Source organism: Lepus europaeus, chromosome 12, assembly GCF_033115175.1.
Source record: "Lepus europaeus isolate LE1 chromosome 12, mLepTim1.pri, whole genome shotgun sequence".
Lineage (NCBI taxonomy): Eukaryota > Metazoa > Chordata > Mammalia > Lagomorpha > Leporidae > Lepus > Lepus europaeus.
This window is the reverse complement of record NC_084838.1, coordinates 4,861,443-4,877,251: the sequence shown is the minus strand read 5'-3', so window position 1 is coordinate 4,877,251 and position 15,809 is coordinate 4,861,443. Positions and strand designations below refer to the sequence as shown.

General features: G+C 64.0%; 1 protein-coding gene across 1 annotated transcript in view; it reads left to right on the top strand.

Moving 5' to 3' along the window:
* NCS1 (neuronal calcium sensor 1) overlaps positions 1–15,809 on the top strand; it is a 51,155-nt gene that overhangs the window by 10,593 nt on the left and 24,753 nt on the right. Inside the window, exon 2 of the mRNA XM_062207374.1 lies at positions 11,930–11,954. Coding sequence (XP_062063358.1) covers positions 11,930–11,954 — 25 coding nt within the window. The remainder of the gene's footprint in view (positions 1–11,929; positions 11,955–15,809) is intronic.

Below are 15,809 nucleotides of genomic sequence, written 5' to 3'. Positions count from 1 at the left end.
GTGTGTAAAATGGGCAGTGGGCGGGGCCGGTGCTGGGGCGTGGCGGGTAAAGGGTGCTAGCATCCCTTATGGGTACCGGTTTGAGTCCCGGCTGCTCCTCTTCCAATCCAGCTCTCTGCTATGGCCTGGAAAAGCAGTGGGAGATGGCCCAAGTGCTTGGGCCCCTGCCCCTTCATGGGAGACCCGGAAGAAGCTCCTGGTTCCTGCCCTTGGATCGGTGCAGCTGTAGCCGACGGCGGTTATCTGGGAAGTGAACCAGAGGATGGAAGATTCTCTCTCTCTCTCTCTGTAGCCCTGCCTTTCAAATAAATAAATAAATCTTTAAAAAATAAAAGTAATATGGGCGGTGGGCACCTCTCTCAGTTGGGGGGTACAGGTTGGGGAGGTCCAGGTCCACGGCTCCTGGGCGGCTCCCAGGCGACCCTGGGCACAGTCAGTGGAGGCGTGCGTCCCCAGGAATGGTCCCCAGCCTAGCCACTGTCATCGTCAGGCCCGAGGGCGATGGCCTGTTTGTCCCTGCCACTCCCCTTCGGCAGTGGATGCTGGGAAGCGGGCCACGTTGATGGCTCACCGCTGTGTCGCCGGCTCCTAGGGCAGAGCCCGGAATGAACGAAAAGACAGACAACTGCGGCACCTTGCTGTCGGGGCGAAGCTTCTCCTCGCCCCTCCCTGGGCCCCCTCTGCCCCTGGTCTGGGGCCCCTGGGCCTCTGTCACCTGCCGGGAAGCCGCGAGGGGTCCGAGGCGCCAGCCCGTGAGGGAGCCGGCCCCCTCTGCTCCCGGCTTTTCGTAGGAACCGGAAGCTCCGTGTTCAGAGGCAGCTGGGGCTATTTTTGGCACCGTGGGGGAAAGCGGATGTTCTCCTTCTGTTCGCCGCGATGCCGTGATGTGCGGAGCACAGGAGACGCCCAGCTGTGAGCCGGGCTCCTGCCCGCCTCCCGCTCCGTGGGCCTTGGGGTCCCCAGCCTGCCCGGGCGGCTGTGACGAGAACGTGAGGCTCAGGGGCTCGGGCTGTGAGCCCCGATTCTCTCACTGGCTGCGGCCCTGGGCCGGCTCAGCCACCGAGGCCCAGCGGCTCGGGGAGAGGTGCTCGAGGCCCTGGGGTCCTGTGCAAGGCACCCCTGACCCCGGGGGTGCCCAGGCCACCCCCTAGAAGCTCAGTTTGGTGGGGAGCACTTGTCAGGTCAACAGTCGGGTCCAGAGAGGTCGGTGCACGATGCGACGGGAGCCTGCTGGTCTGGGTGCATGAGAGAGGCCTTCCTGGAGGAGGGGCTGTTCCACTTGAGTCCTGAGGGTAGTGTTGCCAGACCTCCCAAGTTCTTTGTTTTCTCTGAAATTCATAAATGACTGTGGTTCATCCTGCAGGTTTTAAAAAGTTTATTTATTTAGAGATCGCCCATTCATTGATTCACCCCCCAATGCCCCCAACAGCCAGGGCTGGGCCAGGACCAAGCCAGGAGTCTGGAGCTCCATCCTGGTCTCCCACATGGGCGACAGGGACCCCAGGACTCAGGCCGTCCCCTACTGCCCTCCCAGGGTGCGCACGAGCGGGAAGCTGGCATTGGGAGCGGAAGTGGGCCTCGAACCCAGGGCCTCTGAGGTGGGCTGCAGGTGTCCCAAGTAGCGTCTCTATGACTGCCTGCCCTTTCTGCATTTTGTTTGCTAAATCTGGCCGTGCCCCCCGCGGGAGGGGTACTGAAGAAGGCTGGGGGCCCTGGGCGCGGGTCGGTGGGGCGCTGGGAGTGTTGCAGGCCCAGGGACGGTGCCTCCCAGGCCTGGAGGCCCCGAGGCCCTGGAGCCAGAGCCTGGGCCGTGCTGAGCCCCAGCTCCCGGAGGGAGGGGCCTGGGCGAGCTGGTTCCCCTGTGTGCTGCAGAGGTGCTGGGGGCGCAGGTGCAGAGGTGGGGAAAGGAGGTGGCCCCGAGCCTACCCGCTGACCGCTGCGGGGGCCGCCCCGGGGTCTCTCCCCACTTCTCCCCCGTGCTCTGCCTGGGCCTGTCTTAGGCTTCCCTGCCATGTTAGTCGGTGACGGAGACCAGCCCAGCCCCCGGCAGCCCCTTGTACCGCCCCCATGGAGGGAACTGAGGCAGGAGTGGGGGTTGGGTGGGGGGAGGGGATGCGGCCGGGAGACTCCAAGCCAGTGGGGCGGGGGAGGGAGGCAGCCTGGCCCCTGGAGGCCTGGCACAGCCACGCGCCTGCTGCTGTGACGCCTTTATTTATTTATTTTTAATTTTACTTTTAAAGATTTTTGTATTTGAAGGTCAGAGTTACACAGACAGAGGACAGGCAGTGAGGGAGAGAGAGAGGTCTTCCATCCGCTGGTTCACTCCCCAAATGGCCACAATGGCAGGAGCTGCACCGATCCAAAGCCAGGAGCCAGGAGCTTCTTCTGGGTTTCCTATGCGGGTGCAGGGGCCCAAGCACTTGGGCCATCCTCCACTGCTCTCCCAGGCCATAGCAGAGAGCTGGATCGGAAGTGGAGCAGCCGGGCCTGCAGGCCAGGGCTGTACCCGCTGTGCCGCAGCGCCGGCCTCCCAGCTCCGTTCTTGATTCCAGCCTCCCGCTAATGCAGAGATCCCGGGAAGCAGCAGGGATGGCTCTCGTCTTTGGGTCCCAGCGTCTCAGGGACTCAGCAAGGCCCTGTGTCTGGGGCACTGCCCTCCCCCCCCGCGCCCCGCCCGGGGCCTAGTCCCTGGACAGAGCTTGAGAATCAGTTGTTGGACGAGTGAAGGGGTGAGAAAAGCTGTTCCTTCCGCCGGCCTCTCTGTGCTCCCACTCCACAGATGAGCAAGCTGAGGCTCAGGGACGACTCAGCAGAGAGAGCTCTTCCGACGGGCAGGTGGGAGGCGTCTGTGTCTCCCGTGGTCTGACCTTGGCGTGTGCGCCTGGCCTCCGGCTGGGCCCCGGAATCTCCCCCGAGCTCTCGCAGGCCCCACGGAGGCAGCAGGTGTGGCTCACCCATCTTGGGGCCCCCTCTCTTGGAAGATCCCGAAGCTGGCAGCAGCAGTGCCCGGGGCCCGGGGCAGTTTTTGGGGCCCTGCCTCGTGGGGTGTGTGTGCGTCGGGGGTGGCGTCGGGGGCTCTGCTGGCCAGGAAACGACCCGAGCTTCAGAAAGGCTCAAAGTAGCCGCACCTGCTCCCAGCGTGAGCACCTGCTGTGTGGGGTCCCGCTGGGGCTGACGGGACGGCGCTGGCAAGCACAGGCGACCACAGGGCCCGGGTCGCCCCTCTGGGCCCCTGGCGCTCACGTCGTTACCTCGTTCCTGCGCGCACAGTGGTGGCCTGTGTCTGCCTCGACACCCAGGCTTGGAGAGGTTGAACCACTTGCCCAGCATCGCACAGCCGGGAACCGAGGGAGCCGGGGTGACCGGGCCCTGTAGTCGGAGCAGGCGGTGCCTCCCTGGGGAGCCACAGAGGCCAAAGATTCAGTACCTTTAAAAAAAAATAGAGAGGCAGAGAGACTGAGAAAAAAAAGAACGCCTATCCACTGGGTCACTCCCTAAGTGCCTGCACCTGCCGAGGCTCGGCCAGGCTGCAGCCGGAGCCGGCAGCTCCCTCAGGTCTCCCACGTGGTGGCAGGCTGCTTCTGAGGGTGCACATTCGCAGGACGCTGGAGTCAGGAGTGGAGCCAGGACTCGAACCCCGTGCTCTGGTGCGGGATGCGGGTGTCGCAAGCGCCAGGGCAACCACCCGCCCCCCATTTCGCACCTCTTTAAGGGGGCGTAGGAGCTGGGCGACCCCCAGAGAGTGTTTGTGTGATGGCACCACGAGCCTCTCCCCCAGATCCTGGTGCTGGGCCCGGCCGCACCGCAGATGAGCTTTGGGCCGTGGGGAGGTGTCGCCACCTCTGGGAGCCTCAGTTTTCCAATCTGGGAAATGGAGATAAGCAAAGCCCCACCACCCCTCCCCCGCACGGGCCACAGGCTACGCCCAGGGCCTGCACACAGTAAGCGCCTACTAAGCGGCAGCTTTGTTTTCAGTGCCTTTCCTGGAAAACTTGGGGGAAAAATTGTTTAACGGATACGGAAATGAAAATCATTGCATTTCAGAGTAAAAGACGCACCTGTAGCGGTGAGGCAGTGGCCCCCTCCCGGGCCAGGGCACGGACTGCAGCTAAGCCTCGCTCTTCATGCTGCTTGGATTCGGCCCTCGCCCCTCAGCGCTTCTGTGGGGGACCCCCTGTGGGCAGCCCACTGGGACACCCGCATCAGAGTATTTGGGATGAGTCCTGGCTCCAGCCTTTTTTTTTTTTTTTTTGACAGGCAGAGTGGACAGTGAGAGAGAGAGACAGAGAGAAAGGTCTTCCTTTGCCATTGGTTCACCCCACAATGGCCGCTGCGGCCAGCGTACTGTGCTGATCCGAAGGCAGGAGCCAGGTGCTTCTCCTGGTCTCCCATGGGGTGCAGGGCCCAAGGACCTGGGCCATCCTCCACTGCACTCCTGGGCCATAGCAGAGAGCGGGCCTGGAAGAGGGGCAACTGGGACAGAATCCAGCGCCCCGACCGGGACTAGAACCTGGTGTGCCGGCGCTGCAGGTGGAGGATTAGCCTAGTGAGCCGCGGCGCTGGCCGGCTCGTCTTTTTTTAAAAAAAAAAAAATTTTAAAGATTTACTTATTTATTTGAAAGTCCGTGTTACAGAGAGAGAGGACACACACACACACACACAGAGAGAGAGAGAGAGAGAGAGAGAGAGATCTTCCACCTGCAGCAGCCAGCACTGGGCCAGGCTGAAACCAGGACCCTGGAACTCTATCCAGGTCTCCCACGTGGGTGCAGGGGCCCAAGCACTCCGGCCATCTTCCGCAGCCGTCCCAGGCACAGTAGGGAGCTGGACTGGAAGTGGAGCAGCCGGGACTGGAACCAGTGCCTATGTGGGATGTTGGCATCACAGGTGGTGGCTTTACCCGCTACGCCGCAGCGCCGGCCCCCCTGGCTCCGTTCTTGGTTCCAGCTTCCTGCTAATGCAAACCCTGGGAGACAGCAAGGGATGGCTCTTGTCTTTGGGCCCCTGCCACCCACGAGGGAGACCCCAGATTGAGTTCTGGGCTCCTGGCTTTAGCTTGACGCAGCCCAGCTGTGTGGACGTGTGGGGAGCGAACCAGTGGATGGGAGAATGTCTGTCTCTCAAATAAAATAAAGAACAACAGAAAAGTGAAAGTGAGCAGGGTCAGCGCACCCAGGAGGATGACGGAGGCGGGGCCTGGCTCTCCGGGGCCGGGGAGGCACAAGGAAGGGGCACCTTGACGGGCAGAGCCGGGCACTCTCCCCCACCCAGAGACCCGCATGCCAGGACCTTTGAGTCACAGGGTCCTGGCTTCCGCCCCTGCTCCTCCACCACTTCCGTTTCAGAGGGGGCAGTGCGTTGGCCGCGGCCACACAGTGACCAGGTGGACGTTGGGAGGGGCCCCAGCTCCTGCGGACCTTGGGCAGGTGGGACCGGGCCTGAGTTTTAGGGGGGTGGTGAGCAGGTGTCAGAGCTGGCCCGAGGCTGCCCGTGGAGTCGGGGCCCGCCGTCCCCTGCCGCGGGTCCCAGCCTGCCCGGCGGGTGCAGTGTTGACAGCCCCACTGTGTGGGCAGGCGGGCCCGCCCGTCCCTCCTGCCAATGGTCCCGAGCCGTGCGCCAGCCCCAGCAGGAGTGTGGGTGGCAACGGGCGGAAACAGCAGGCACCCAGAAGGCTGTGCTGCTGCCACCTTGGCGGGGGGGGGGGTTAGGAGGGGGCCGTAGAGCCCCCCGGGGCAGGGCTGAGGGGGCGGTGGGGGCTGGGGGCTTTGGGGAACCTGCCTTTCCTGGGTTGGGATGAGGGGCTCTGGTGGCGCCTGCCTTGGGTGAGTGTGCCCCTGGACATTCTGGGCAGGAGGCCAGGCCTGGTGCTGGGGACTGGGGGTGGCGGGGGTCCCAGGCTCTTCTCACCCCAGCAGAGGCACTGAGTGACAACCACAGCCACCGAGCCGGCACACTGACCTCTCAGCACCAGGCAGCACCCCTGGGTGCCCCCTTCCCACAGGGCTGCCCCTCGGGGCGGGGGTGGGGGACCTGGGACCCAGCCTGGGCTGTCCAGAGCCTTGACCCTCCCTGGGAGGTTCATAGCAAAAGCTTTGCCCCCACATTTTCTTTTTTTTTTTTTTTTAAGATTTATTTATTTATTTGAAAGTCAGAGTTTCACAGAGAGAGGAGAGGCAGAGAGAGAGAGAGAGAGAGAGAGAGAGAGAGAGAGGTTTTCCATCCACTGGTTCACTCTCAAGTTGGCTGCAATGGCCGGAGCTGCACCGATCCGAAGCCAGGAGCCAGGAGCCTCCTCTGGGTCTCCCACGCGGGTGCAGGGGCCCAAGCACTTGGGCCATCCTCCACTGCTTTCCCAGGCCACAGCAGAGAGCTGGATCGGAAGTGGAGCAGCCGGGTCTTGAACCGGCGCCCATATGGGATGCCGGCACTTCAGGCAGCGGCTTTACCCAGTACCCTACCGCGCTGAGCCCCCCTACATTTTCTTGCTGCCTGAAGATCCCCTCGTGGAGTGGGGACCTGGAGATACTGGGGGTCCGGCTCTGTGGACAGAGGGGCGAGGTGAGCCCCCAGCTGCTTCCCTGGCTGCAGCCCCGAACTCACCCCGCTCTCTGCCGGGCCGCTTGGAGCTGCCGAATTCTCCACTCACTTCTTCTTCTTCTTCTTCTCCTCCTCCTCCTCCTCCTCCTCCTCCTCCTTCTTCTTTTTTGACAGTCAGAGTGGATAGTGAGAGAGAGAGACAGAGAGAAAGGTCTTCCTTTGCCGTTGGTTCACCCTCCAATGGCTGCCGCGGCTGGCGCATCTTGCTGATCCGAAGCCAGGAGCCAGGTGCTTCTCCTGGTCTCCCATGCGGGTGCAGGGCCCAAGCACTTGGGCCATCCTCCACTGCCTTCCCGGGCCACAGCAGAGAGCTGGACTGGAAGAGGGGCAACCGCGACAGAATCCTGCGCCCCAACTGGGACTAGAACCCGGTGTGCTGGCGCTGCAGGCGGAGGATTAGCCAATTGAGCTGTGGCGCTGGCCTCCACTCACTTCTCAAGAGCCAGTGGCCCTGCCTGCTCTGAGCTCCTGCCCCCTCCTGCAGGGGGGCTGGGGTCCAGCTCAGAGTAACCCAGCCCGAAAGTGGCCACCAAGGGGCGTGGCCTGGAGCCTCTCCCCAGGCGGCTACTGCCTGGCGTATGCGTTTAGATTGGGAGGCAGAGAGACCTAGAGAGAGAGAGAGGAGACAGAGAGGAAGCGCTTCATCTGCCGGTCCATTTCCCAAATGCCTGCGACAGCCAGGACTGGACTGAGCCGGAGCCGGGCGCTGGGAGCTCAGGGCAGGTCTCCCACGCGGGCGGCAGGGACGCGGTCACTTCACTCATCACCTGCTGCCTCCCAGCGTCTGCCTAGCTAGGGAGCTGGAGTCCAGAGCTGGCCTGGGGCCTCACAGCCAGGCCCTCCCCCGCGGATGCGCCCCTCGGCCGCCCGCCCACCGCCCACGTCCTGGGTCTGTGAGGAGCCTGGGCATGCCGGCCCCGAGGCAGGAGTGCGGGAGAAAAGGCAGCTCGTTCTGAACGCTGGCCAATGCCAGGCGTGATCCTCACGGCAGACAGGCGAGGAGCAAGCCCTGGGATGCTCTACAGCCGGCCCAGTGGCGTGATGACGGCCACAGCCACCGGGGTGCACCCTCTGGCTCCTGCACACAGCACACGGGGCTGACTCTGCGGGTGATGCCGGGGGCTCAGCGTCCGGCTGGGAAGAAGAGGAAAAGTCTCCTACAGAGCCCTGGCACGTTCAGTCCGTCCTTTGCAGGATTACAGCTGTTGTCCCGTTGTACAGATGAGCAAACCAGGGCTCAGAGATGTGGCATCGTCCAGGACCAGTTAGGGCAGGGAGCCCGGCCTGGAGCCCGGCCTCCGAGCTACTACGTCCCAGCCTGGTCAGGCTCCTGTCTGACCCCATGCTGGAGAGCCAGTGGGAAGGCAAACCACGTGGGAAGGGGTGTTGGGAGGGCTGCGAGGGGCCAGGAGGGCTTCCTGGAGAGGGACTGCCCGGCGGGGTGGTACAGGGTGTGCAGGTGAGCTAGGTGGGCGGAGAGGAGAGAGGGACTGCCCGGCGGGGTGGTGCAGGGTGCACAGGTGAGCTAGGTGGGCGGAGAGGAGAGAGGGACTGCCCGGCGGGGTGGTGCAGGGTGCACAGGTGAGCTAGGTGGGCGGAGAGGAAGGGGAGCCGGTACCGGGGCATGAGGCTGGGGCCACCAGAGGGGCTTGAGTTGGGGTCACCAGCCTGGGCAGTGTGCAGGGGACCCCGGGGAGCTGGCCCGTGAGGATGGCCTGCTTTCCTGCCTGCCCTGGACCCCACCGAGGGAGGCCGTGCCCTGTTAATTCACACTGGGTGGGGGCTGGGGGGGCTGCGGAGCCCAGGGCAGGGGCTGAGGCAGGAGGAAGCTGGCCGCATACCCCCTTCCCCGTCTCCGTCCGTCCTCCCAGCACCTGTAGGGCAGGACCCCTGAACCCCCGGTGTCGTGGGGGTGCACAGCAGTGAGGATCACAGATACCCCCAGGTCTTTATTTTGAAAAACTCAAGGCAATCGTTGGAATCAGTGTGCGGCGAGCACCTGGGTATCCTTCCAACCTCTGGTCCATGCCCTGGGCCTCCTCCCTTGGGCCTGTGCCGTGTGCCTCCTCCCTCTGGTCCATGCCCTGTGCCCCCTCCCTCTGGCCCACGCCCTGTAACTCCTCCCTCTGTCCACACCCTGGGCCTCCTCCCTTGGGCCTGTGCCGTGTGCCTCCTCCCTCTGGTCCATGCCCTGTGCCTCCTCCCTCTGGCCCGTGCCCTGTGCCTCTTCCCTCGGGCCTGTGCCCTGTGCCTCCTCCCTCTGGTCCATGCCCTGTGCCTCCTCCCTCTGGTCCGTGCCCTGTGCCCCCTCCCTCTGGCCCACGCCCTGTAACTCCTCCCTCTGTCCACACCCTGGGCCTCCTCCCTTGGGCCTGTGCCGTGTGCCTCCTCCCTCTGGTCCATGCCCTGTGCCTCCTCCCTCTGGCCCATGCCCTGTGCCTCCTCCCTCTGTCCACACCCTGGGCCTCCGCCCTCTGGCCCACGCCCTGTAACTCCTCCCTCTGTCCACACCCTGGGCCTCCTCCCTCTGTCCACACCCTGGGCCTCCTCCCTCTGGCCCGTGCCCTGTGCCTCCTCCCTCTGGCCTGTGCCCTGGGCCTCCTCCCTCTGTCCACACCCTGGGCCTCCACCCTCTGGCCTGTGCCTGTGAGTGTGTGTTTCTGGGCCTCCCCACCTTCAGCCTCTTCAGCCTCCCAGAAGCTGCGGTATCCTGGCCCTCGTCCGTGAATCCTTGGGGGCGCATCTCCAAGGAAGAGGGGGGTGGCACCATTGTGTATGGCCTCAGCGCTGTGGTCTCCCTGAGCACGTGGCCAGGAGCCCCTCCCACTTGTAGCCAGGTTTTCCCCCCTGACCCAATCCAGGCATCACAGGGACATTTGGTGGCCTGGCTCTTCAGTGTCTTTCCAGAACATTCCTCTGGCTTGTTTGGCGCTGACGCCCGGCGACGCCCTGGCTCTGCCTGCACTCTGGGTTTGTCTGATTGCGTCCTCACGGTGGTACTCGTGGCAGGAGCGGTCCATGCACAAGGCTTCCCCTGGCTGCGTCATGTTTGGGGCACAGGGCGCCGAGTTGCCCGCCACAGGGGGCATCACCTGGAGGGCATCACTCCTCGTTCAGCAGGTGCACGTGTGCCGTGCGTGAGGCGGTGCTGGCAGCTGGACAGGTGTTGTTGCTTAGAGCGTGGCCAGGTTCAGCAGGAGAAGCAAGGTGAGATGATACAAAGAGAAAGTGAGCATGGCCCGTCGGACGGGAGCATAAGGACCGTGGAGGGCGGCGTGGGAATGGCTCAGCTCCAGAAAGCCAGACGGAGTGCTTGAGAACATGGGCCTCCGTGTTGGCCGTGACCTTGGGTTTGTTCCTTGGGTCACCTCCCCTGGGCTCAGGTTTCTCTGCGGAGCAGTGCTAACCTCCAGGTTGGGGAGGTGGCTGATAAGAAGGGCTGGGGTTTGGACACAAGCCCGCCTGACCCGGGCTGGCGGCAGGGCTGGGGACACATGGCCAGGCCCTCAGAAGGGGCCGTCCTCTGCCTGTCTCCCCCGCCCTGGCCTGAGGCCCTCCAAGGCTTCCAACAGTGGAGCCCTTAGGATGCTGGCCCTGGCATGGTGCCGGGGACACCTGCTGGCCTTCGCTGTCTCCCAAAGTTGATCCGCGGCTGGAAGCAGGGGTGGGGCGTCGGCCTCTCCGCCAGACCCCAGCTCGTGCCACTGCTGACCACCCTGTTTCAGGGACAGTTTTGGTGGCAGATGGGGGTGGGCGGCAGGCCAACCACGGCCCCTCCTCCTATCTCTGAAAGCTGCTGTCTCCTGAGGCGGGGGGGGTGAGGAAGGAGAGGGGAGGCTGAAGCAGGCCCTGGGGGAGGCTGGAGGGAGATGTTCAGGACAGGGGGTCAAGGGGCAGTTGGGACTTCCAAGCTTGGGGATCCCAGGGAAGCCGCTTTGTGGCCCTGGGAGGCCTGCCTGAGCTCAGCCCAGCTCCTGCTGTTGGTGTCTCGCGATGCCACCCTGGGCCACGCAGCTGGGAAGCTGTGGTCTGGTCTGGCGCCAGGCCCGGGGCTCTGCATTCCTGCATGTGCCAGGACGGCCACCTGTGTCTCCAGGTTCGGGCTTTTGGCGTCAGCCCCAGAGCCTGGGGCCCTCCACTGCCTGGCGTGGGTGGTCCCTCCAGCCCCACGCCTCAACCCCTGCCCACCCTGGCCCTTGGCCAAAGCTGCCTCTTGGAAAATTGCGTTCTTTTGCACCAGGCCTGGTCTTCCAGGTAGCTGGCGCCTGCCGCCTTCGCCTCGCTCCCTGTCTGCCTGCTCAAGTTCACGGCTTTCTCAGTCTCCGATTGGGGCTTGTGGGAGAGGAGGGGGCAGGTGTCTGACCTGAGTTCCGAGCTCTGCACCTGCGTCAGGTCCTCCGCCTGCCACTTCCTGGCCTCTTTGTGCCTCAGTTTCCCCGTTTGGAGCCCAGCAAAGGGACGCTGTCTCCCCTCAATGCTGAGCCGAGGCACAGCCCCCGGCTCGTGGGGGGGCCCTCGGCGCTTGGCCCACGTGGCGAGCTTCCCTTGACGGCTATGCTGCTCCTACCTGGTCCGGCACCAGCGATCCAGAGACCCCCCCCGTCCCGTGTCTGCCTGGGCTTGTCCTGGGGAGAGACTCGGTCACTCAGCCTCCACCCAGCACTGCCTCATTGTGCAAGTCCACGGCAGCCCAGCCGTGTGCCTGGCCCCGCGCGGGGTCATCCAGGAGCCGTCCTGTGGTCCAGCAGGGCTGACTGTGGCCTCGGTGGCTTCCCACCGAGGTCGGTGACTTCGGAGAGAGCAGTGCGTGGGTTCCGACTCGAACTGACTGGATACTTCCCAGAAACGCCGTTTTGTTGGCTTCACGGTTCAGTAAGGAACAGCTATTTGGGCTTGGCTGGGGGTGCAGCCGATTCCAGCTTTTGGTTCAGGCTCTGTTCACCGGTGACAGGAGCTGGGGTGGGGGTGGAGAGGGAGGGGAGGGCAGTGGGTCCTCGGGGTGGAGGAGGGGCTTGGTGGCGCCCCTGTGTGTCCCCAGGGCGGCCGAGTGCCTGCAGGGCCAGGGTCAGAGAATTGGAAAGGGTAGGCCAGGGGTGGTGTCCCACAGGGAGAGGCGGGTCTGGGGGTCTTCGCCGCATCAGGAGGGGCTGGTGCTGTCCCCTGCTGGGCGGCCGGACACAGAGCCCTGACCGTGACTGTTGACCAAGGGCGTATTTCCTAGTTCCGAGCAGGCGGTGCCGACCCTGTGCTGTGGGGCGGGCAGGGCGGGCAGGGGTCCCAGGGAGTGCCCCCACGCCCCCTCTAACGGCCCCTCTTCTGTTTTCTCTTGCAGTTACTGAAAAGGAGGTGCAGCAGTGGTGAGTAGCTCTGCCCAGAGCTCCGGGAGCGGGGCGCTCGCTTCGTGCTGGTGGGGACCGGGGCAGGGGCGCAGTCTGGGCGGCTCGGCCTCTGTCAGTGTCCTGGGGTCACCTGCAACCGACGTAGCTTCACTGAGCCAAGTTGGCGCTCTTGGCGATGACTTTTTTTTTAAAAGATTTATTTGAAAGGCAGAATTGCAGAGAGAGGGAGAGACAGTGAGAGAGAGAGAGAGAGAGAGAGAGAGAGAGGTCTTCTATCCGCTGGTTCACTCCTCAAATGACCACACGGCCAGAGCTGGGCCAGGCCGAAACCAGGAGCTTCTTCCGGGTCTCCCACGTGGGTGCAGGGGCCCGAGCACTCGGGCCGTCCTCTGTTGCTTTCCCAGGTGCATTAGCAGGGAGCTGGATGGGAAGTGGAGCAGCCGGGACTCGAGCCCGTGTTGGGTGCCGGCGCTGCAGGCTGTGGTCTCATCTGCTGTGCTACAGCGCCAGCCCCTGTTGGTGGCCTCTTGCCTGGACGGGCTCTTTAAGGACCACCAGGCTCTGCTCCCCAGGGGGTCTGCATGAGAAACCAGGGAGGAGCTGGCAGGGGTTAAATCACCCAGCCCCTCGCTCGCTCCGGAGCTCGCCTGCTTGGTCTGTAGCGTGATTGCTGAGGCTGGGGCTTCCCCCGGGGGTACCAGCTCCCATCAGTCTGTGTGCTGCCTGGAGCGCTGCTAAGAAGGATCCTGAAGCTGTGTGTGGAGCAATGAGAGGTGCAGCAGTGAGGGAGTGGTGAGGTCTGTTATGGATTAGTGATGTCTGCCCTGGCTGGGGAGGGGAGGATAGGGGCTGTTTGCTGTCATTGTGGATTGTGGAGCAGCCAGGAAGATCCCCCCACCCCCACCCCCCCCGCAAGCAGGGGAGTGAGGATGCGAGCTTGGAGATCTCTCATGGCTGTCTGCACGGCTCTGCTGACCCCTTGCTGGCACCCAGTCCCTGGACGGGTCTGACCACGTCCTAGGTGGAATGTATGGGCCCCACCTGCCTCCCGCCTCACTTCCCACTTCTCCGCTTCTTCCCCAGAGATACCCCCACTCCTAGGCCTTCACCCTTGCAGCTGCCCGGTCCTGGGATGCCCACCCTCCCGTCCTGGCCCCTCCGAGCTCCGTCCCTCTGCAGGCTCAGCCTGCTGGGGTCCACTCTGACCTCGTGCTTCCTTGGGACGCTCTGGGCGGCTGCAGACACTGCCTTCCCTCTCTGCCCGCCCCCTGCAACAACTCCTGAGGAGGCCCAGGGCCAGGGAGGGCAGTGGTTAGAGTCGCTGCCCGGACATTAAGAGTCCCTGTCCCCGCCGCTGCTCTGGCTGGGACTGTGACAGCTGCCCTGGGGACTCTAGCATCTGGGAAGCAGGTGTAGACGGTTCCCTTCGGGGCCGGGGAGAAGGGCAAGGTTCTCCCTGGGGGAGACAGACGCCCCCGGGCACTGCCGCGGGTCCATTGGCCCCCAGCCACGGCCTCCAGCCTTTCCTGCTCCTGGTCTCCCGGGGAGTGGGTCCTGTCACAGTGTCCGGGGACAAGGACGCCGAGACCTGCTCGAGCTGCCTGGGCACGCTCCCTGCCCACGGCCGGGCCTTTCCTCGAGGTCTCGCTCTTCCTCCCCCCGCCCCCCCGGCTGGCTGGCTTTGTGACAGAATGAGAACAGATACCTAGACACAAAGAAGCCCATGTAAGCGCTGTCCTGGCGTCTGCAGTGCCCCTGGAGCAGCCCCTCCCACTGTGGATGGGAAACCCAGGCCTGGGAGGGCCAGATGACCCTCGTGGAGAAGGTCCCGTGCTTCTGTGCCAGAGAGAGAGAGAGCGAGAGAGAGCGAGAGAGAGCGAGAGAGAGAGAGAGCAAGCGCGAGCTCCCCTCCTCTGGCTCACTCCCCAAATGACTGTAACAACTGGGGGTGGGCCGGGCTGAAGCCAGGCGCCAGGAGCTTCTTCTGGGTGCCCCACCTGGGTGCAGGGGCCCAGGGCCTTGGGCCATCCTCCCCTGCTCCGCCCCCAGGCCAGAGCTCCTGAGCGTGGCCTGGCTCTTCCCCACCTGGGCCCTCGGATCCCCTCGCTTGCGCCCTTCTTGTCCTCGCCTTGGGCCAGACCCACGTGCTGAGCTCCTGTGAGCAGAGGCAGGCAGGCTGCTGTCCTGCTCGTGGCCTCTGTGTCTTCCTCCTTGGCAGGAGCCCTGATCCCTGCTGGCCCCCACCCCGCCCCGCCCCGGGCTCCTCACCTGTCCACAGCTCAGCAGCACTTGCGACGCCTGCCGTCCCCCTCTCCCGCCCGCCCCAGGCTCACTCCCTGCTCAGAGCCTCCACCCTGGCTCTTCCCCATTCTGTTCCCTGGGCTCCCCCGCCCCCGCCTGAGTGTGGCTGGCTCCCTCTCCCTAGGCACGACCTCCACTCCCACGTCGCCCCTCTCGTCCTGTGCTGGCTTGGCAGCTGCTGTACAGGGCTCCCGTGTCAGTGTGTTCTGTCCCAGTAGCACAGTGAGCACAAGTGGAGGGTGGGCCAGAATTCAGGCCCCTGGGAGAGGGGATGTGATGCCTGGCTGGACCGTGTCGGGGTAGCCGCCGTGCACCCCGCGCAGTCCCCAGCTCCTCTCTGGTGCGGCTGTCGGAGGCGCAGGGGGAGGCGCAGGAGTGGAGGGGTGAGCCAGCAGGTGTCGGTCCCCCAGGGCCCTCACTCACACCCCAGGAGATCAGGAGCCACCTTGGAGGCTGAGAAGAAACGGCAGCAGGTGCTGGGCCCCTGAGGGTGACTGTGACATTGTAGCCACCTGGAAAGTGATGGGGACGCCATCCCGGCCGGAAACAGCAGGGCACAGCCTGGGAGACGTGCAGGAGGCAGAGGAGGAGGGAGGAAGCTGGCCGGTGGGGTGTGCGCTGGGCGGCAGGGCTGTGTGCGATGTTTCTATAATATTTTCTTTTGCCCAAAGCATTTTGTTGATTTGAGAGGCAGGGGCGGAATGACAGAGCGAGAGAGGGCAAGCATGCACCCCTACACTCGTTCATTCTCCAAGTGCCCATGATGGCCAGGGCTGGGCTAAAGCCAGGAGCCCGTGTGGCTGGCAGGGACCCAACTACGCGGGCCATCGCCGCAGCTGCCAAGGCTCTGATGGGGGCTGTGGGCTCCCAAGCAGCGTCTTGCCTGCTACACCTGCCCCTCTCCTAAAGTTTCTATTTCCAGATTCTCTGAAGGGTTTGCTTGCTTTTGTAATAAACAAATACCCCAGTGTCGTAATAAAAATAGTGGCTGGTGGGGTGGGCGTTGTGGGTGGCAGCAGGTGGCCAGCAGGTGTGGCTCAGCAAGACCCCCTGCTCCCCTGGGCTGTTCCCCGCGGGCAGGGCTGGGGAGGAGGTCCCCCTTGCAGCGGTGTCGTGAGTGGGAGTGGCCGCATTTCCCAATTGAAGCTGAGACAGCTGCCAGGCCACACATGGCTGTGTGTGTGTGCATATGTGTGACGGGAGTGTGCATGTGTGGGGAGTGTGCGCATGTGTGAGCACGTGAGCTGGCGTGTACATGTGTGCACGGGACTGTGCATGTGTGAGTGTGCATTGGGAGTGTGCATGTGTGTGCACAGGGAGTGTGTGTGCACGTGTGCACAGGGAGTGTGTGTACGCACACATGAGCTGGTGTGCACGTGTGTGCACAGGGAGTGTGTGTACACATGAGCTGGTGTGCACGTGTGTGCACAGGGAGTGTGTGTGTACACATGAGCTGGTGTGCACGTGTGTGCACAGGGAGTGTGCACACACATGAGCTGGTGTGTACACATGTGCACGGGGAGTGTGTGTGCACAGGGAGTGTGTGTGTACAGGGAGTGTGCACACACGTGA